Source organism: Helianthus annuus, chromosome 4 (assembly GCF_002127325.2).
Source record: "Helianthus annuus cultivar XRQ/B chromosome 4, HanXRQr2.0-SUNRISE, whole genome shotgun sequence".
Taxonomy (NCBI): Eukaryota; Viridiplantae; Streptophyta; class Magnoliopsida; order Asterales; family Asteraceae; genus Helianthus; species Helianthus annuus.
Genome location: NC_035436.2, coordinates 19,228,365 through 19,250,510, shown reverse-complemented (window position 1 = coordinate 19,250,510; position 22,146 = coordinate 19,228,365). Strand labels below are relative to the sequence as shown.

The 22,146-nt window shown below is 35.1% G+C and overlaps 2 protein-coding genes and 1 non-coding gene across 4 annotated transcripts; 2 read left to right on the top strand and 1 right to left on the bottom strand.

Annotated features, from left to right (window-relative positions):
• The first annotated feature begins 3,315 nt into the window (after window positions 1–3,315).
• On the top strand, window positions 3,316–9,762 carry LOC110884571 (long chain base biosynthesis protein 2a). Its single transcript, XM_022132290.2, has 12 exons — window positions 3,316–3,539; window positions 3,833–3,898; window positions 4,908–4,996; window positions 5,323–5,468; window positions 5,634–5,758; window positions 5,829–5,922; window positions 6,410–6,573; window positions 7,365–7,526; window positions 7,625–7,751; window positions 8,172–8,338; window positions 8,418–8,525; window positions 9,378–9,762. The coding sequence occupies exons 1-12, from the start codon at window positions 3,414–3,416 to the stop codon at window positions 9,471–9,473; spliced, it is 1,470 nt and encodes a 489-aa protein (XP_021987982.1). The 5' UTR covers window positions 3,316–3,413; the 3' UTR covers window positions 9,474–9,762.
• A 2,348-nt stretch (window positions 9,763–12,110) lies between these two features.
• TRNAD-GUC lies at window positions 12,111–12,182 on the bottom strand. The gene has a single exon. It is a non-coding gene; the product is annotated as a tRNA-Asp (tRNA).
• An 85-nt stretch (window positions 12,183–12,267) lies between these two features.
• Window positions 12,268–20,335, top strand: LOC110884570 (coiled-coil domain-containing protein SCD2). 2 transcript variants are annotated; one of them, XM_022132286.2, is made up of 17 exons: window positions 12,268–12,748; window positions 13,510–13,679; window positions 13,802–13,871; window positions 14,047–14,088; window positions 14,180–14,242; window positions 14,326–14,375; window positions 14,456–14,483; window positions 14,581–14,655; window positions 14,734–14,844; window positions 14,922–14,982; window positions 15,096–15,212; window positions 17,192–17,310; window positions 17,395–17,464; window positions 18,453–18,494; window positions 18,684–18,724; window positions 19,617–19,743; window positions 19,957–20,335. In XM_022132286.2, exons 1-17 carry the CDS (start codon window positions 12,413–12,415, stop codon window positions 20,094–20,096), a joined length of 1,662 nt encoding a protein of 553 aa, XP_021987978.1. In that variant the 5' UTR covers window positions 12,268–12,412; the 3' UTR covers window positions 20,097–20,335. The 2 variants fall into 2 exon arrangements, with proteins under 2 accessions (XP_021987978.1, XP_021987981.1); XM_022132289.2 differs by having other exon boundaries at window positions 12,612–12,748; window positions 13,514–13,679.
• The last annotated feature ends 1,811 nt before the right edge of the window (window positions 20,336–22,146 follow it).

Genomic DNA, 22,146 nt, shown 5'->3' with positions numbered 1-22,146 from the left:
TGGCAAAATCTGTATTGGAAAAAGGAAAGGGATTACTCGTTTGGGTAGCAATAATTCCATCTGTTACACAACGTGTATGCTCTGAGCAACGAGTCAGGTGAGCCCATCAATCATATTATTTTTTACTTTCAATTAAGTAACTAACATATTATATTTGTGTTCTTTCAAAAAAAAAACATATTATATTTGTGACACGTTTGATTAAAAAAAAAAAAAAAATAGTTTCGATTCCAGGATCGTCATAATCGAATCGTTTACTTTCAACTCTGGCTACTCGGTGTGGGAAGAGTCAAGTCTTTAGAGGATGCCCTTTTACGTCAGCGTCATGTTAACATTCAAGAAGGATGCCTCTCCAAAGATGGATCAAGGGAAATGAAGAATGGGCCTATATATATGTACGTGTGTGTGTTTTTTGTATATGTGAGTGAGAGAAGGGGGAGGCCCGGCACAAACGTCCTGCACAAGACATTGAAGACGACGACGGGGGTAAGGAAATGGTGTTGGGGACCGGCGCCGAGACTGGACGGGCCAGGGCCGTCCCCCACACCGACTAGCCTAAGGGTGGGGGGTATGGTTAATCACTCTAGGGTGTTTGAGTGATTCTCACTTTTGATTGGTTGTTCTCTCTTCTCTGCTCTCTTTCTCTCCTCCATCACTCTTCAATCACTTCGGTGATTACATACCGTTTTTGGTCACCTCTCACCCACTCACCGAAACACTTAAACATCAGGGTATGGTCACCGCTCGGTGACTCCCCCTTCCTGCTTAACTCCCCGCAAACCATACCCCCCACCCTAAGCGTAGTGTTGCGAATAATATAATCATGATTAAGAGTTAGGTTCCAGTACAAATAAGCCTTAAAATACAATTTGGCTTAATGTAAGAAGTGAAAGAGATAATTATTTTCTTTTTTGAATTTTTTTTCTCGTTTTATTAAGCACGTATTTTAGTTACATAAACTATTTTTTTGTATAAATAACACATAATTACTCTACTAGAATTACATTTTGCAACTAAACATCATGCTTAAACAGATGAGAAAAAAATTCAAAAATAAAAAAAACTCCGTTCTTCACTTCTTATGTTAAGGTTATTTTGTATTTGATATTTACACTTATGATAAATTATTAATATTGTTTTAATTGTTTGTCATATTAATGATATCTCAATTTTGAGAAAAGACGGTCTTGTAGTTTATTAATTAACTTATGGTTCTGTCCTTTAAGTTCGTGACATATACTTTTTTTTTTAATGGCAAAGGTTATATTACTCCTACTTCTAAACTACACCAATAAATACTAAACTATACCTTGTGTCAGAATTTAAACTCTGAACTTTTGTCCAAAAGGCAAGAGCCTCTACCACCCAGCTATAGCTGGAATGGCATTCGTGACATATACCACATGGAGGATTTGAATTATGTGATTCATTCAATTTGTTGGTTGTTTCTTTTAATTTTTGAACTATGTGATTCATTCAATTTGTTAGTTGTTTCTTTTAATTTTTGAATTATGTTTTTTTTTTTTAAGGTACTATTATTCACAACGTTAGAACCTCAAACCAAGGCAGCAAAAACACAACACTTACACGAAATTGAAATTACACTAATCTTCCCATCTTAACCACCAATCCTCGGATCGATTCCTATACCATAAGAACCCGAGAGACTTAATACTAGCTATAATCTCTTCAGCTCTAGCATCGGCACTTGCAAACCTCTTTTGATTTCTGGCTAACCATATACACCAACACGATATCATGATGATACCTTTAAGAACCTCTTTCGCTTTTACACTCAGACCACAAAAATCCGGAAACTCAATGAGATCCTTCACCGAAAACACAAAAAAGCCGGCTCACCTTACACCACCTCTCAATATAGTTCCACACACGCGTCACAATAATGCAGGAACACAACATATGTTCAGCAGTTTCATCACTATATTCACAAAGGCAGCATCTTATATCCCCAGAGAAACAATGTCACGCTTGAAGATTCAATAACGTGGGCAGTCGATACAAAATTGCTCTCCTAACAAAGATATTAATTTTTTTTGAAACCCACTTCGACCAAGCAAAAACATACCTATCGCTGATTCATTCAATTTGTTGGTTGTTTCTTTTAATTTTTGAATTATGTGATTTATTCAATTTGTTGGTTGTTTCTTTTAATTTTTCTATGTAAATCCTTTACTCATATAAATGTGATTTGAGTTGAAGTATATATTATCATATTTCATATGAAATTTAGATCGTGGGTTTCCGGTATAAATGACATCAGAAGTTGATACATTTCACATACTTTTTATACAAAAGTTACAAGTCAGAAGTTAAGACTATGATTATTTTAAAACCTCATAAGAAAATTAAGTACAACATTGTTTTAGATCGATGCTGAGTACATTTCGGTCAGGATCAATGCAATTATTTTGGAGGTCTAAGGCGAACTAAAAATACGGGCCCTAAATAACATAAAAACTTTACCAGCAAGTTAACAATTTACGAAAATAGATTTATCATAATAACTTTAGTAGAGAAACTATCTAGTTATGAACACTGAACAACAATGAGAATATATTGAGATTATGAATACAAATGCTGGACTAGCAAAATATTAAGCCCAAATAACCCAATACATATAAACTTAAAAATGGGCCCCAAAATCTAGGCACTAGGCCCAAACCTATATTTTTAGTGAAGAGAGCCGGCCCTTGTGTTGTCATTATGCCATAACTGATATTCGTTTTTATGCTCTTAGGTTAACGTAGAACACGTATCGATGACTTTTTTGAGACTCTAATTTATTTTGCTTCTCTTTAAGTCGCTATACCGAGTCTTGTAAATCATGAACCGGACCGATACCAAACAAAATCGAATTCCTGTGAAATCGCATGGGGATAAGCCTGTAAACGAACCTAACGTTCATGAACTATTCGTGAACTTGTTCAGCGGAGAGTTCGTTTATGTTCGTTTATTTAATAAACGAACAAACATGAACACAATTTTTTGTCCGTTTAATTAAACGAACGAACATGAACATATGTTTTGTTCGTGAACGTCTGTTTATGTTCATTCATTTGTGTTCATTTATGTTTGTTAATAAACAAACATAAACAAAAATATATGTTCAATTACTTTTTCATGTTCATGCTCGGTTAAAGTTAAATGAACGAACACGGACATACGTTCGGTTCATTCACAAACAAAAATCCCACTAGTAAAAAGAAAATGTTAACTTAAAAAAAAATCTTAAATCATTTGAGGAAATACAAAAGTTCTTAATCCGTTATTCAAAAACCAAAACAACAACATCAACGTAGAAGACGCAAAACCCACCGGAATTCATTCATTTCCCACCGTCCGATCTCTCGCATCTCGCCGGAGCTCCGTTTCCGGCCAACCCACTCGTAAAAATGATAACAATTCCATATTTAACAGCTTTAACAACCTATTTCAGCTACGGATTACTCTTCGCATTTGGCCAGTTACGTGATTTCTTCCGTAATCTTATCGATTGGTGGAAAGCTAGCGATCTTCAGGTTCATTATCTACGTTATTAATGTCTGTTTATGATTATTTTTACGTTGTTATTGTTTATTATTATTGTACTAACAATATTATTATGGAGAAGGTTAACGTACAATATTTCTTTACGTGCGATGGTACGATACGATATGTAATTATAGTTTTTCAACATGTGTCATTAGGGTTTTGAGTGTTACAACATGCGTAATTTCATATAGTACGTTGAGGAATATTGTATTTTACACTTTCACCAATATTATTATCACTATATATATGTTTATTATGGTTTGTTAATGTGTATTGTTAGGGTTATGCACCGATCTGCTTAGGGCTTGAAGATTTCTATATTCGCAGACTCTATCTTCGCATTCAGGTTTCGGTTATGTGATTTTTTGTGAGTAGTTGCGGGTGGGTATGTTTTTGAAGTTTGTAAAGGAAGAAGTGATTATGAAATGGTTAATTTGTTGAGTTGGTTAAGGACTGAGAAGTTGAAACCGAAGAAAGTTGGCTGGTTTGAAATATGTATGATCTGGTTTTTAAGGTTTATGTTTGGAACTTTGAACCTCCGTTTAACATTTATTATTTATTTATTTATTATTGTTTTTTAGGAATATAAAGTTATGAAGTTATGTACATATATACCTGAACAATCCTTATAATTTAAAAAAACTAATAAAAGGTTATGATATGTTTTCATTTTAAATAAAATTTTATAGTATAAAATGGCAAAACCAGCAAAATCCAACCGTCAAACCGTAAAGGTATGAAAACTGGTCGAACCGGATAGTGAAAACCACTAGTTTTAATGCAAAGAGTAAATTGTCATTTTAGTCCTTGAGGTTTGGTACAAATTGCCATTTTAATGTAAATAGTTTTTTTTCTCCTCTGGATCCCTGACTTTTCCATTTTCTTGCCATTTTGATCACATTGCCTAACTCAGTCTAAAAATCTGGTTATAACCAGGGGTATTTTTGGCATAACTGTTGTGTAGTGATAACCAGGGGTAGTTTACAACATAATTTATAAACCTCATAATAATTTAATGCCAAAAATACCACTGATTATAACCTGGTTTTTAGACTAAGTTAGGCAATGTGATCAAAACGGCAAGAAAAAGGAAAAGTCAGGACCAGAGGAGAAAAAAAGACTATTTGGACTAAAATGACAATTTGGACAAAAACTCAGGGACTAAAATGGCAATTTACTCTAATGCAAATCATATGCACATGTTTGTTTGGTAATTCTGAATGTGTGTCATGTGTGTGCATGGCCATTTGGTCCATCATTATCAATGATTATGCCTTTTAGTTAATAATACATATTCAATTTCAAACTAAGTTCATTAACTGAAACATTGTTCTTTCTAAATTATGTACATGTAGGATTGTTTTGGGAGACCTATATCTAGCCCTCCTGATGCTTGGTTTGATGTGGTTGAGCGTGTTTCGAACGATAATAACAAGACACTGAAGTGAGTGTATAACATGAGTTCAGTGTCAAATTTCGGTTATTTCTTTAATTTTTCGAATGCTAACGGTAGAGGTATTAACCACTCGTTTTCATGGGCTGGCGTGTTGAACATGTCACGAATCAAAATATGTATACGAACTTGGAAATCGTGAATTTAGCTAAACGTGTTCTTGGTTCGACCCAAACTGATCCGAACCTCTTAAGGCTTGAAACCAAACCCGTGAATTTCGAGTTAAGTTGTGTCATGCTTTCATGTCGTGTCAACACACGTAGATAATCACATTTAGCAATTTATGGCGTAAGTAGAATTTTTTCTTATGTTTGCAGGCGGACTACAAAAACAAGTAGGTGCCTTAACTTAGGATCATACAATTACCTCGGATTTGGTGCAGTCGATGAATACTGCACACCACGTGTAATCGAGTCTTTGAAAAGATTCTCAGCAAGCACATGTAGTACCCGCGTCGAAGGAGGTACTTCTTATAATGTTAATGTTTAAACACTTCATCTATTGTTTTTTGGATGTGTTTGAGATTGCTTATTCAAACACTTCATAAAACCAGAAAAAATATTTATGAGTGTTTGATTCAAAATCACAAGTGCACCTTAACATAAGCTGTTTTCATTAACCCATTCAGGCACAACAGAGTTGCATACTGAACTGGAAGATGTGGTCGCTAATTTCGTTAGAAAACCAGCTGCTTTAGTTACGGGCATGGGATACGTCACTAACTCCGCTATTTTTCCTGTCTTGATTTCAAAAGTATGTCACTAACTCTGATATATTATGTAAACTTTTATTTTATTTATTTATTTTGTTAAAATTTTCATAGGGAGGCTTGATAATAAGTGATTCTCTGAACCATAACTCTATTGTCAATGGTGCTCGCGGTTCTGGTGCTACTATTCGAGTATTCCAACATAACAGTAATGTCTGTTATATATTTTTTATAGAGTAAAATGCCATTTTCGTCCCTGAGGTGGCCAGTTTTGCGACTTTCGTCCAAAGTTTTGTTTTTCCGGATCTGAATCCAAAAGGTTTGAAATCATGCCAATTTCATCCGGCTCGTTAACTCCATCCATTTTTCTTCGTTAAGTCAGGGGTATTTCCGTCTTTTTTGTTGACTTAAAGGGCAATCCAGCCTTTTTCAGGGCTATTCGGTCTTTTTACATAGAGTGAAAAAGACCGAATTGCTCTTTAAGTTAAAAAAAAAAGATAGAAATACCCCGAACTTAACGGTGAAAAATGGATGGAGTTAACGAGCTCGATGAAATTGGCAAGATTTCAAACCTTTTGGATCCAGATGCGGAAATACAAACCTTTGGACGAAAGTCGCAAAAGCGGCCAAAACCTCTGGGACGAAAATTAACATTTTACTCTTTTTTTATGTTAGAATTATAATTTTGTTTGCAGCACCTTCTCATTTGGAAAGATTATTAAGAGAACTCATTGCGGATGGACAACCGAGAACACATAGACCATGGAAGAAGATCATTGTCGTCGTCGAGGGGATTTATAGCATGGAAGGCGAAATTTGTGAACTTCCCACAATTGTCTCTATTTGCAAAAAATATAAGGTGATTTTTTTATTTATCTTAGGTGAAGTGTTAATATAGATTAATTAAGTTTCACAATTGTTCCACCTAATGTAGCATAAATGGTCAGTTAAATTTAGGAGTGTGCTATGTCTCACTTTTGCACAATTAGCAAGCCACATCAGCATATGGAACCCTAACACATTTGCAGGTCATTTTTCCGGAAAAATTATTGCCGGTCATTTTTCCGGAAAAATTACAAAATTGAAACTTAAGTGGTTTAACCTCTTAAAAAAGTTTGAGTGACTTAGATGGAACAACTTTGAAATTTGCTTACTAGTAACATTTGCCCTTTATTTTACGAAAGTTCTATCGTTGCGATCAAGGTTTAAAAGTACGGAATCCTGCCTCGAGGCGAACCGAGGCGTAAGCCTGAGGCGGAATTAAAAAATAAATATAAAAATGATATATCTTATAAAAATAAAATACTAACTTATTCCATCATCAGATTCATCAAAAACATCAAAAAACATATATAAAAAAGACATGAATGTTTGAAAATGACACAAAAAGTCAAAAACTTCAAAATCCCCTAAGGCGTAACTTTTCTTAGCGCCTCAACCCTATGAGACGCACATCGTTTTTTAAACCATGGTTGCGATGCATATATGGGTTTCTTTCATTTTTCGTTATGATCATGCTTGAAATGCAAATGAGTTGGTATTTGTTATGCTTTTGTTGTTTGGAACTCTTAGTTTGAATGGTCGCATTTAAATTTATTTGTCGTCTCTGCACTTTAGTTTGTTGTGATTTGTTGATTCTATATTCTGCAGGCGTACGTCTATTTAGACGAGGCTCATAGTATTGGTGCAATTGGGAAAACAGGAAGAGGGGTGTGTGAGCTTTTGGGAGTGGATGCTGCTGATGTGGACATTATGATGGGAACATTCACAAAATCATTTGGATCATGTGGCGGTTATATAGCAGGATCCAAGGTCTGTTTCACCTGTCTTCTTTTCAACTTTTTTTTTTTTATAATTCATCAAGCATTGATGGGCATTTTATGTCTATTAATTTTGTATATGCGTCGCAGGAACTTATTCAATATTTGAAGTATACCTGCCCTGCTCATTTATATGCCACATCGATATCGCCTCCTGCTGCTCAACAAATTATATCGGCCATAAAGGTTATTATTGGAGAAGATGGCTCGACTCAAGGTCTACAAATCATTTTACCTTGTTGTAAAGTTGGTCAAATCTACTTCTTGTTCACAAGAAGTGAAAATATATTGAGTCGATTTGGGTTTTTTATATATCAAACTGGTCAAAAAAAGAACTTTTAGCTAAAAGTGGAACGGGCCAAACGAGTTGACGATCAGTTAATCACTCAATGAATTATTTTATTAAAAAGTTCGCTATATTATTGTAATAATATTGTTTTTATAATATAAGTAACACGATAATCATTTATAAAAAGAGTAAAAGTGTACAAGAAGTGTTTGCGGGCCAACACAACACAATTCAACCCGCTGCAACACGTACTATTTTGACCCGTACTAAAAACCGATCGGTTCAAATCAAACCTGTGTTGAGCACCTCTAGAAATAACTGAATATCATTCTTGAATGTACATTACAGGGGCTAAGAAGCTTGCCCAAATTCGGGACAACAGCAACTATTTTCGGTCAGAATTGCAGAAAATGGGGTTTGAGGTTTTAGGGGACGAAGATTCGCCTGTAATGCCTATAATGCTTTACAATCCTGCAAAAATTCCTGCTTTTTCAAGGGAGTGTTTAAAGCACAAGGTATCATTCTTACAGCTGACATTTTTCGACCCGTTTATTGATGCAAATGTTAGATTGACTAATATGACCCTGGCTTCAGGTTGCAGTTGTGGTGGTTGCATTTCCAGCCACTCCTCTATTGTTGGCTCGAGTTCGCATATGCATTTCGGCTGCTCATACTAGGGAAGACATGGTCAAAGCTTTAACGGTAACAAACTTACATTACATACCTTCTTACACTAATATTATGCTCCCTTTCTCACTCTTTCAAAAACCGGAACCCAAAACTAAAGAAACTAAGGGTTATGGATTTTAAAAAAAAAAAAATCGGTTTGGATTTTATTGTAATTGGAAAAAAGAAAAAAAAGAATGAGCCGAAGTATTTAAAATCGTATGGAGTTTGAGAAAGATAGTTGGTGTAATTTGCATCATAATGGTGTTTGTTAGGCTGCATAATGCATTTGCTTGTTCTTTATGGCTAAAATTATGATTTGTGGCTTGTTGGGCTAAGATGGCCCATGACAAAAAAAAAAAAAATCCTAAACCGAACTTTTTGGTTTGGTTTTAGTTTCGGTTTAAGATAAAAACCAATCGGGGCACACCCGTATCCTCTTCTTTTAATTCTTCACTTGACTTATATGCGACCCGACCCTGCCCGTTCTAAAATACCGTTGTTATATCGAGCCATGGTGTGCGTAGGTTCGCCGTCTACTTGTAAGTCATTACCTTGTACACCTTACTAAGAGTGTCAATTTTCAACATATTTTTGTGAAAAATGGGTTGATTTGAGATTTGATTAAATTGAAAAAAAAATGTTTATATAACTAAAAGGATATGATCATTATTGTAATACTAGTGTTTATAATCATATTCAATATATTAATTACTCATATAACTAAAAAAACAAAAAAAAAAATGTTAATGGATCAACCCAACTATGCCAAACTCGTTTTAACAAGTTTGAAAATTTATCCGTTTTGACCCGTTACCAAGCCACTCATTTTTGTTCTCTATACCTTATACTGTGTCCTTTTAGCAAGAAAGTGACATAAAATATCAGGTTATAAGTGAAGTTGGCGACCTCGTGGGAGTAAAATACTTTCCAGCCCAGATCAAAACGCCACAAGTGAATGAAGGCAGGGCCAAAGTCGACTAGAAACAGTTTTTGAGCTCGTTAAACCCGTTAACTTTTTGTAACCCGAGCTCCAAAGGGTACTTTTTGTACAAATGCAGCTAAAGCTATGATTAAAGATCTTTCTTGTTTCTAACATCAAGAACATGTCCGTAAAAAATGTATGTCTGTCATTTTGTATAGAATTTATAACCCGAGGTTTTGGTCATCAAGTAGCCAAACTTATACGCGTATGTGATGCAACAAACTTATCTACACGCGTGTATGCGAAGTTCATGAGACAACTTTTGTAATATTTGGTGTTCTATTTTCTTAATCGTGTTGGATCAGTTCTGTTTAGACATAATGGAAAACATGAAAACATACCTGATTGCATCAGCACAAGCCAGCAGAGAATCCAGATGGAGATGTAGCAACAGTGTTTGACATAGTTGTCAGTTTGGTCTGGTTCCTCCTTAGAATGCAATCTAATGATGGTGGTATGAGAAACCGATAAAGGGTAATCGGTTGTAGAGAGGAGGTCGATTGATGTTATGTGAATTAGTTAGGTTATGTGTCTAACCCTAGAACCTCAACATAAGTCTCCTTATATATGCACCCAGGAGGAAACCCTAATTAGTTAATAATGGTAATAAGGCCCATCAACAATTACCAACTAATTATTTAATGGATTGTTATATATTTTGATCCATATAATGTAAATGATTATAATGGCCATATATAAATAAATATATTATTTATTTATTCTTACAAATCGAAGAATTTCTTATGTGAGTCATGCCTATGATGTCTTATGCGTGCTACCTATAACTTGTTTTCCTATGTATACCGTTAGAATCTTGTTTACGAGCTAAATTATTTTGATGTACATATAAATTTGTAAACCTTTATGCTTTGTAAAGCAAATTTCAGGTCATTCTTTTTCTAAGAAATATTGTTGTTTTTCAACAAACTAAAATGTTTAGAGTTTGATGCGAAACAATGACACAAAATACATGAGCCACATAACCACTAGCAAAGCTCACTCCAAGTTTCTATGCACGTCCTTTACGTTTATTTTTTGTTGCAATGCACTTCCTTTACCACAAACCTAGTTAGTTTTCTTAGTTAACTTTAACACATGCCTAGCATACGATAGGTAAATTAGTCATTTTAAGAAAATAATTAATGAGGTGTTGAAAATAGTTGTTGATAGGGGTGTAGACAAGAATAAATGATTTTAGGTTTTATACTTTTTTTTGCTAATTATGTTTTTTTTTTTATCATTTGGGGATGTATTTTGTCATAAAAGTTTGATCTATTGTTTTGGTACTATTATGTTATGTTATGACTACTATGTTTGATTAAGATTTGTTTGGTCATGATTTAATCTTCTTTTTTTTTTTCTTTTTTTCTTTTTGCATTTTCTTCTGAAGATGATTTGCATTTTCTTGTGAAGATGATTTGCAGTTTATTTCGACATAGTCTGGTCACATTGAAGGCTCCAATATAAATAAGGTTTGGATTTTTAAGCACTTCATTATTATTTTCTTAAAATGACTATGCACATCATGTGCTAGGCATGTGTTTAAGTTAACTAAGAAAACTAACTAGGTTTATGGTAAAGAATCATGCACTGCAACAAAAATAAATGTAAATGACGTGCACTAAAACTTTTAAACATGGGACGTGCGGTGCAATTTAATGTAAACGTAAAGGACATGCACTGCAATTTTCTCTGAACAAAACATATAATACATTGATGCTTATTAAATATTTCATTAAGAAATTTGATATCAACTTTTCTCTTAGAAGTGTTTTCTTTTTATTTTGTGTGCTTTCATTTGTTAGAAAAAATGGGCCGTTTTGGGTATATGTCTGAAACTATTTAAAACAAATAGTTACGCCAAAAGGATAACTTGTACGAAAGTTGTCTGAAGTCTCCTATAGACACAAACAAACATACCATATTTAATTTATAAACTCAGATTATTATCATAAATATGTAATAAATTTGTCGTTACAAATAAGTAACACAATTATCGTAGCTAGAATTCAGTGGTTGTCACAAACAAGCATACCGACCCACCCGTTTTTACCCATATCCATTTGGATCAACTCGTTCTGTAACTCCCATCTTCCCACCTCTTAGGGGGTGGGGGTGGTCATCACTTATCACTCACTCATCACTCACAACACCCAATCAAGTTCCGTCATGTCATCAACCATTTTTCCATCACTCACAACCTATTTTAGTGGCAATGGTCATCACTCACAACACCTAACAATAAACCCTCACACCCCCTCACATCCAATCACAGAATGTGCCATAACGCGTGAAGTTTATCACACACACATTTTATCACTCGTTAAAAATTTAGGTGGCAGTCGGAATTGTTTGTTTTCCACGTGTGGAAGAAAGTATCACGCACACATTTTTTCCCCATCCCGCCTCCCCTTATCGTAGCTAGAATTTTTTCAACCTCATTTGAACTTGTTATACATTCATTTGTCTTTAAACACATAAATACAAAGCTAACATAAATTCAAGATAAAAACAGTACCGAACTAGTTTAGAGAGGACATAGGCTGAACATGCTATTCTAGGACTTAGAAGTCCTAAAATGTCAAACTAATAGAAGTTAAGGGCCATAACCATAATTTCAAATAAAAAATATAACACGCCGTTGCCGGGGATCGAACCCGGGTCACCCGCGTGACAGGCGGGAATACTTACCACTATACTACAACGACACCTTTTGCTTTCAAAACTATCATAAATATTTTACTAGCTTAATATTCAGTATCTAACACTATCATCTCCGTTAATCACGCCTTCTAAACAAAAAAAATCCCACTTTGAAGTCCACCATTCTCTCCGGTGATCTTTCTCTCCACAAAACCCTAACCAATCGCACAAAGTATCCACCAAACCTCTACAATCACCACTACAAATCTGCTACAATTCCGTTCAATTCACTCAAATGGATCGAAAACGGACGGAGAGTCCGGTGTACACACGGCAGTGGAGCAGCACTGGTTCATCTTCTCCGGCGATGTCACCGGCGCATCCGCAGTCAAGGCTAGGTCAACCTTCCGGATACTCAACGATTAAGCGGACGCAAAACGTTGCTGCGAAAGAAGCGGCGAAGCGTTTGGCGAAAGTTATGGCGTCGCAGAGTACTGAGGATGAAGATCAGGAGGAAGATGAGGAGCTAGGGTTCCGGTTTGCTGTTACGACGTCGTTTGGGAAGAACAGTGGTAGTAGTAATGGTACTGTTGGCTCGTTTGGTAGAGTTAATAGATCGCCGTCACCGGCGGTAAGTTAACGCAGTTTGTTTTCGTATTGTTTGAGTTAAGAGGTTTCTATTAGTGTATGTTTGAGTTGACTGTTAAGAGTTTCATAACCATTTCATTTGATAGTTCATCACTTTGATAAGAATATAGATGAAATTAGGGCTATAATCTGAACCAGAGCTTAGTTAGTTCGAAATTATTGGTTGATGAACTACAAACATGGAGGTCCGGTTAACAATGTTAGAAGTCTTCTAGTAACTTTGTTGAATTGTAGTTGCATTTGTTGATCATTGGCTTGCTCAATTAGACACGGAATGATTAAGATTGTGTTTGAATTATGTGTTTATTATTTTTTTGTGTGTTGATGTTCTAGTCACCGGTGGTAAGTCAACGCAGTTTGTTTCGTTCTTATTTCGTGTATATGATTTGCGTTTCTGACTTTTTTCTAGTGTATGTTTGAATTAGAGATTCAAAATTGTTTCATATGATTAATTCGATCAATTTGTTGAGAATATAGATGCAATTAGTGATAGAATCTGAACCAGAGCTTAGTTAGCTCGAAATTATTGCTTGATAAACGATAATAATGGAGTTCCCTCGATAATGTCAAGTGTTCTAGAAACTTTATTGATTGAGAATAAGTTAAAATTTTGTTGAATCTGGCGGTGCATCGTCGATCATTGGCTCGCTTAATTAGATACAGAATGATCAAAAGATTGCGTTTGTAAATGCTATTTTTTGTTTGTGTTGATGTTCTAGTCACTTTATTATGCTCATTATGTAGTTAGGTCGGAACTTTATGGAGCACACTTCTTCTAATCGCTCCACGTCAGCAGGAAGGCCATCGGTTCGCACAGGACAGATTGTACCACCTAATAGACCGTCTTTGAGACAACCTGATTCCATCACACCCTCATTAGGACCGCCTGCTGGCAACCGACCTAGAGAAAAAAGGTATTAAATGGTTTTACCTGTTTATCTTTAGATGTTTTTATATTACTAGATTAATAATGTGTCTTAGTCCACAACCTATATGTAACTAAGAGGCGTATTTACATGTCGATTATACATTTTAGGTTCACAACGGACATTGGACATGGCAAAGATATGGGAGATCAGCACGAAGCATCTGCACTTCGCGATGAAGTATGAATATCTTATCAAAGTTTAAAACTTACGTGTACACATTCCAAAAATGAATTTGTTAAGGAACACATAATGTTATCAGACTTGATGGGCTTATTGATTATGATGTACATGATAAGATCACGCCCACAAATTTTACAATTTTTAGTTGATGTAAGTTGGTGTTTAATTGCAGCTTGATATGCTACAAGAAGAGCATGACATTGTTATAGATAAGGTGAGTCCATCCTTCTAGTTCTTTTGTATATATAAATTTTACATATAAGTTATAGTTTTAAGAAATTATTTATAATAGTTTGTTATTTCAGCTTCGTCGTGTAGAAGAAAAACGTGAAGAAGCAGAGGCTAGGGCAAGGGAGCTGGAGAAACAGGTATACAATCTCATTTATTCACAATTAGTCCACTCTGAGTTTTTATTATATTTATATTCATCTACAAAACTTGTATTTAATAGGTGGCTTCTCTAGGAGAAGGGGTATCTTTGGAGGCTAAGTTGTTGAGCAGGTGATAAATCTGGATTTGAGACTTGTCATATCATTTTTTATACATAACACTTGAAAACGATGTCGTATATATTTTGGCAGGAAAGAAGCAGCAATACGTCAAAGAGAGGTAAATTAAATACAAATTTAGCTGTTAAAATAAACTTACGGGGGCTTTAAGAATTATTCTCACATGAAAACTTGTTCTGAGATATATTTTGTTCCAGGCTGCTTTAAAAGCTGCACAACAAACAAGAGATGGAAGAGATGTAGAAGTTTCGAATCTACGTGCAGAACTTGAGGTAAATACATCGTAGTCACCGGAACACTAAAATGCTGTGGCGCTGACTATTCTATCTTTTTTTATCTGCGTGACTTAGAAAGTTAAAGATGAGACCGCTGGTGCCATGGAGCAGCTCATGGAAGCTGAATCTGAAGCAAAAGCACTTCGCACGATGACACAAAGAATGGTTTTGACTCACGAAGAGATGGTACGCACCAATACATGAGGCTTTTCTTTATTTATAAAATATTTTATGTTTCTTAAATTGTATTTGTTTACATTCAGGAGGAGGTAGTTCTAAAGAGGTGTTGGCTTTCTCGTTACTGGGGTTTAGCTGTACAGCATGGTAATCTTCTTGCCACTTGTTATGCTATAACTGGAAGCTGAATTGCTTATTATGTAATTCAAGTCTAAAACGTAATGTAATCTTATAACACCCTGTATTACTTTGGGTACAAGGTATTTGTGCTGACATAGCTGGGTCAAAGCATGAGCATTGGTCATCATTTGCACCCCTGCCATTTGAAGTTGTCATTTCAGCTGGTCAAAAGGCGAGGGATGAATCTTGGCATGTTGGTAAGCTCACTAACTCACTGACTAATGCTGTTAATATATACGTGCTAGAGGTGGAAAGGTGGGCGGGTCAAGTTACGGACTTACGGGTCTAAACATGGCTTTTTAATAGGGGTCAGTTAGACCCATAAAAGCTTTTTTGCTTATGTTTTAAAAAATGATCAGGGAATTTCTTTAGTAAAAGTTTTGTTGGAAAAGCGTCAAATGACAAAATGCCTCTAAATTTTAAAGCATTTTTCACCTCTTTTGAATAAATCCAGTCATTTTTGTCATTGTTTACCAGAGTAGCTGTAAGTTCAAGGGCATTTAATCATTTTACAATTTTTCGGCAACTTTTTTTTTCCAGAAATAAATGAAACCAACCAAACTGATACTTTGGTGACCTTTAAAGTTGTTTCAATAGTTAGGTAGCCTTTATGAGAACTTTTGAGTACTTCGGTGGCAGTTTTGATTTTGACATTTACACCCTTACACTTTCTAAAACTTAAAAAAATGCCAACTTAACCCCCTTAAGTTCCAACTTTTAATCTACCCACTGTTTTTTCTCCCTTTAGCTTTAAAAAATATCTTTGTGTGTGGTTATTTTATGTACGTGTCGGTATAAATTCACGTTTAGACGTGATTTTTTTTTTCGGAAACGAGTCGAGTCAAATATAATGCGTTTTCATGCTTATTTTTATGTATGTTTTCAGTTGGTCTACGCTTTGGTATTTAATGTACGGGTCGGTATAAATTTACGTTTCAACGTAAACGATATAAATTCACATATTGACATAATTTTTTTGGAAACGAGTCTGGTAAAAAATAATTCGTTTTCGGTTGGTCTATGTTTTGACGTAAACTGTGTTCAGAAACGAGTCGGGTCAGATATAATACGTTTTCATCTGACTTTGTAAATTCGAGTTATTGTACGTTTTGACGCCGCTAAGTCTTGATGCAAAGGTAAGGGTGGTGTAGTGGTTAGGTGGAACCCTCACTAAACGAACCATCTCGGGTTTGATCTCGTTTCTTTTGTAACTGCAATGCTTTAAATCGGATACGTTGAAACATGCGTTTTCATATGGTTAATGCATCACATAACATGTCACCAACTATAAACAACTAAGGCATTGCCGCCGCATCGCGCGACCTTTGGCAACAATCTAGTTAAATATTGCAAAACAATATATTACAGTAATAATAATAACTAGGGTGTTGCACCCGCGCTTCGCGGCGGGGCGACCCGATTTTTGATCCGAAACAAAAGTATGTCGACACGTGTCTTACATTGACTGGAAAAATTAGAAAAGCATTTAGAAAACGTAAACATGTATATAAGCAAAGTAAACTAGTGGGGTATCAAATTTATTAACTTGAGGGACTAAATATGTATATTAGGAAAGCTAGAGTAGAAGGACATCAAAGTTAAAGTAGAGGGACTAAACATGTATATTAGCAAAGTTAACTAATGAGGAATAAAGTTTATTAAGTAGAGGGACTAAACATGTATATTATGATAGTTATCATAGAAGGACTAAACACGTAAATTAGGTAGAGGGACTAAACATGTATATTAGCAAAGTTAACTAATGAGGAATAAAGTTTATTAAGTAGAGGGACTAAACATGTATATTATGATAGTTATAATAGAAGGACTAAACACGTAAATTAGAAAAGTTAAGGGTTAAAAGCGAAAAATTATTTTGACCACTCATAAGAGGACAAATGGCTATGTCGGAGTGGTCAGCCGACATAGCCTTTTAAGTGTATATAGAATGTCACTTCTTAAAAATAAAATAGTTTAGGAGGTTGTATGCATTTAAAATAGACTTTACAATTTTCAGCGTGTCGTTGTCGTCGCCCCTTTTGCCAAACCTTTTGTATTTGCCACAACGTGAATCAGCCCATTTATAACTAAGTGAGTTGAAATCGTCGCATCTAATAATATTGGCTCGCTAGCTGCAATATTTTTTTTTTTAATTATTATCATGGCATGGGAGTAGGTGAAGATGATTCTGACAGGAGAAAAGTCGTTCGTGATATAAATGACTTAACCGGGGAAGGAAATATTGAGAGTATGCTTTCAGTTGATATGGGTTTGAGGGAAATGGCATCCTTAAAGGTATTTTTGGGATTTATGTATGTTGGTTAACTTTATGCTTAGTTCGTTAAATTCTCAAATATGTTTTTATATATACATTTGAAGGTAGAAGATGCTGTTGTGCTGGCATTGGCCCAAAAACGTCGTCCGAATTTAGTACGGCAGTCTGTTCCTGGTATTTGCTCTTCACCCTCATCTGAATGTTTTTATTTAGTAGCAAAAGTTGTAGAAACATTTGTCCTATACAAAAGAAGAAAGGTGAATGGGGTTATTTAAATAGGGTGAAAACAAGGAGTATGCATAGTAATTATATGTTTCCCTAAAATGTTCAGTTATCTAAAACTGAAGTTTGGCAATAATCTGATAAACAAAAAACACTAGAATTAGGGCTGCAAACGAACCGAATGATCAGCTAACAGTTCGTGAATTGTTTGGCAGGAGGTGTTCGTTGGTTTAATAAATGAACGAATACGAACAAGAAATTCTTGTTCGTTTAGTTAAATGAACAAACATGAACAGACGCCACGTCCGTTCATTTATGTTCGTGAACGTTCGGTAACGTGTTCGTTTATGTTCATTTGTGTTCGATAGTTCATCAGTGTTTTTAGTGATTATATTTTTTTAATTGCTTTCAAAATTCCAACAAAGAAAATATTTAATAAGTATCATGTATTATATATTCTGTTCATGAACGCTTGTTTGTGTTGCTTTCAAGATTCCAATAAAGAAAATATTTAACAAGTATCATGTATTATATATTCTGTTCATGAACGCCTGTTTGTGTTCGTATGTTTCCATTTGTGTTCATAAAGGTTCGTTTGCGTTCATTGCCTAAAATTAACAAACGAACATGAGCACGTTCATTTCCTTAACTAACGAACACGATCATAAAATCTTGTTCGATAAGTGTTCATGAATAATTTGTGAACGTATATATTTCCTTAACCTGTTCGTGTTCGTTCAGTTCATTTGCAGCCCTAGCTAGAATCTAATGATTGTGACTTGAATTTTCAATAACCAGATAATCAGTTCTATGACACGCATCCAAACATGAAAACCACCCCTTAAATATGTATCTCTACTTCCTGTTTTGTATTCATCAACCATATGATCATAAGTTCATAATCATATCTAAACGCTTCCCGTCTCTCATTTTCTTGCAGATCTGAAATCCCCTGGTGATACAAAGTTTGTGGAGGGATATGGTAACGATTTCACCTGATGTGCTTTCACACTTTTAGTATGAATTTGCCGTTTATATAATATTTAAATTAAATGGTTTCAACACAGTTGTTCTCCAGCTCTCAACTGCATAAAGTTACTGTTTTGTCCTAAATTGTAGAAGTAATTGAGTTTAAGTTTGACTAACTTCAGTTACCCCACCTCTGCTACAGAGTTGAGTCTTGAGGAAGCTGAAGATGTTTCTTTTAAAGAGGTTTGCTTTCGGTTTATAATCCCATTCCCCAACACACACAAAATATAATAATAAAAAGTAATGGTTTGAAAAATTCTTAAACTGTGTTTTTCAATTTACATCTTATGTCAGTTCTTTTTTTTTTAAATGAGGTTATTATTGAATAACTTTGTTTCCGTAATCGCCTTTACCTCATTGAATATTTATAAAAAATGGGTAGAAATTGTTTAGGCCAGACTTATTTGACTTGACTTGTTTCAACTAGGGATGCTTAACGGGTCGCGTTCATGGGTTGGCGGGTTCAACCCTACCCGAACCCGAAATTTTAGACGAACCCGAACACGACCAGAACCCGAAAATCGTGTCGTACATATGAACCCGAATATTCGCAGGTTGACCCGAACATGACCCGTTCAACCCGATTTTTTTTATTTTTTCAGCAAATTAATATATTGAAATTAAAATTTACTAAAAAAACACAAATGTATATAATACAATCACATTAAATTTTAAAATTTTTGGTAATTGTATATAATACAATTACATTAAATTTTTAAAATCTGAAAGCAGCCTCTCTATTCCTACGGGTAGAGGTAAGGCTGTCTACATCGTACCCTCCTCAGACCCTACCTTAGCTTTGCTATTGGTGGGATTTACTGAGTATGATGATGATGACATTAAATTTATAATCTTATGTCAATTTCTCTTTTTAAGTTATAATTTTGGCATAAAATACACATTCAATTTATAATATGACATAAAACAGTGTAAAAAATATAATATAGTATAAATGGGTTAAATGGGTCAATTTGACCAAGTTGACCTGAACCTGACCCATTCAGCTAAACGGGTCAACCCAGACCACCTTTGCTGTATATAGTCTCATAGTTAATCATTGTACTGTTGTGTGCAGGCTTGGCTTACGTATTTTTGGAGAAGAGCCAAGGTTCATGGTGTGGAAGAGGATATTGCTGAAGATCGGCTTCACTTTTGGAAAAGCCGTAGTGCGACATCTCCCACTTCTCATGATGCTGTTGACGGTATATTTTTTATAAATCTTTTATTTTCCATAACATAATTAGACAGCAAACAGGAATTATATATCACACTCAACCCCATCAAGCTCTCATATTTATTCACTTTCTTTTACTTTTTCTCATACACGATTCTGTTACCTGAGAAGCATACACAAAGTTCCTTCGGCCAATTAAAACTAATATATTAATAATTAATTTTGTTTTGGTTTATTGCAGTTGAGCGAGGGCTAACAGAATTGAGGAAGTTGGGGATAGAACAGCAGCTCTGGGAAGCGTCTCGAAAGGAAATCGACCAATCATCTTCATTTCCAGTTGAAAATTCTAAAGAATCTGCAGAAGAAGATGCCTCCTTGTGATTCTCCTTTTTTTTCATGTTCATTTCTTTTATTTTTTTTTATTAAAAAAACTAAATTTTGCTGTTTTGAGTGTTAATATATGAACTGTGAATCTGTGAAGTATGTGTATAATTGGTTGGATGGTGATGCAGCTTAGATATAGTGTCTTCCCACTGCATTTGAGAGCAGCACAATAGTGTGTATTTATGTTGTACAGTACAGGTTTATAATACATTTGGGTTGAGCAATTTTTGTACGAATTTGACATTGTTTGTTTTGATTTATTTAATTTTTACGTCAATTTCTGTTATTTTGTTTTTAGGAAAAAGGGAGTTGAACCCAACACATTTGTTGTAGGGTGAGGAGAAAACATGAATTTTAATCGAGGAAAACGTGAAGTTCCACAGAGGGACACGTTTTTTTTTACATGAAACATAATTGTTTTATACTATAAATCAAATTCAATGCCCATCATTTTTAAGACTACAAGGTATGGTGATGGACCATCCTTGATGATCCGCCACGTAGGCGCCACGTCATATTCCTCCCAAAGATGGTCCATCCTCCAAAATTAGAGGGCATGGTAGGATGGTCCTAGTCATAGTCCTCCACCACTTTTTATGTTTTTTTTTATTTTTTTTAGTACTCTATTTTTTTTAACATTTAACAAATATACTAACAAAATATTTTCATTAATATTAAACCCACATTACATAAACATAAAAAAAAACATAAACTTAAAAAAAAAAAACCAAAGACTTAATAAAAATAAACATAGAGTTAAATAATTTGATGTTTTTTCATGATGTCGTGTTGTAATTTTTTCAACATCGAACGTTTCGGCTCGGGTTCGTCCTCGACATTCATCGTCATTATTTCCCATTCCTTGACCCGAATTTTTTCATCGGAAATTCGGATTTTGGTTTGGCGAGTGTTGGAATGAAGCAAACGCGTTCGATGAATATTGCGAGAATTGGTTCGGTTCTAGCGTCGGATAATATCCCGGAACCGAGAAAACATTAGGTTGGGTCGGATTGTTGGGAGTATTCGGGTTGTTCGGAGTGTTCGGGTTGTCCGGGTTGTTGAACGGATCCATGAAATAGTGTAAAAATGTTTATAGTGGAAGAAGGTTTATAAAATAGTGGAAGAAGGTTTATAAAAATTATGTGAGAAAGAGATGAAATTTTAGGGTTAATTTGGTGATTGAAAGTGAAAATGGAAGGTAAATATATATATTTAAAAAATTTGACCGTTTGGATTTATTCAAAATATGGAAATTCTTTTTTTTTTTAATTTTTTTAACGGTCGAATAATTAATGTGGCCCCACTTTTTTGGTCCGTCTTCGACGGCGAAGAACAGACGGTCAAGCCGCGACGTGCCGGGGGCGGCACGGTGTTTGGTGCGGCGCCGGAGTGCGACGGTGTGGGAACGTCCCCATACCGTGTAGCCTAAGAGGAACATAAATACTTATTCAAAGAAAACATGAGAGTATTCTTGTCCAATCAAGTGTTAACCGCCATGTAGGTAAAATGGCTCTTAATTACTTTTTTTCTCCAATGTGTGTAATAGTTTCAATAAGACAAATTAAAAAAGAAAAAAATAAATAAAACTCCAATGTGTGTAATAGTTTCAATTAGACAAATTAAAAAAGAAAAAATAAATAAATAAGTGAGTGATGTGGCTAAAGAAAATGCTTCATCTCTCTTGTTCGCGCCCGTGAACAGCCTCACAGTGGGCTCTCTAACGCCCTTTCGAGGCGGTGTTTAACGCCCCCATGGGCAGTGGGCTCTCTAAACCCTTTCGAGGCGGTGTTTAACGCCCCCATGGGCAGTGGACTCTCTAACGCCTTTTCGAGGCGGTGTTTAACGTCCCCATGGGCTGATGTGTTAAAGGTCGTTAACCCGTAACAAATGGTCTTAATTTACATAAAATTCTACGCCAGTTCGTGGACCTAGAGGTTCTTGTTTTCCGTCAATGCTCCTTACTCTCTCTAAACCCTTTTTTTAAGAAAAAAAGCCAAAGTGAGAGTGAGACAAGGGACATTAACAGTGCCAATGACTCTCAGATCAA

Excerpts from the sequence above, each read along its gene's own strand:
- LOC110884571 (XM_022132290.2), top strand. The coding sequence starts at position 3,414 with ATGATAACAATTCCATATTTAACAGCTTTAACAACCTATTTCAGCTAC. Across the intron at positions 3,899-4,907 it reads GACTCTATCTTCGCATTCAG|GATTGTTTTGGGAGACCTAT; the intron begins GTTTCGGTTATG and ends ATGTACATGTAG. Across the intron at positions 5,469-5,633 it reads TAGTACCCGCGTCGAAGGAG|GCACAACAGAGTTGCATACT; the intron begins GTACTTCTTATA and ends TAACCCATTCAG.
- LOC110884570 (XM_022132286.2), top strand. The coding sequence starts at position 12,413 with ATGGATCGAAAACGGACGGAGAGTCCGGTGTACACACGGCAGTGGAGC. Across the intron at positions 14,376-14,455 it reads GAGGCTAAGTTGTTGAGCAG|GAAAGAAGCAGCAATACGTC; the intron begins GTGATAAATCTG and ends ATATTTTGGCAG. Across the intron at positions 14,484-14,580 it reads CAGCAATACGTCAAAGAGAG|GCTGCTTTAAAAGCTGCACA; the intron begins GTAAATTAAATA and ends ATTTTGTTCCAG.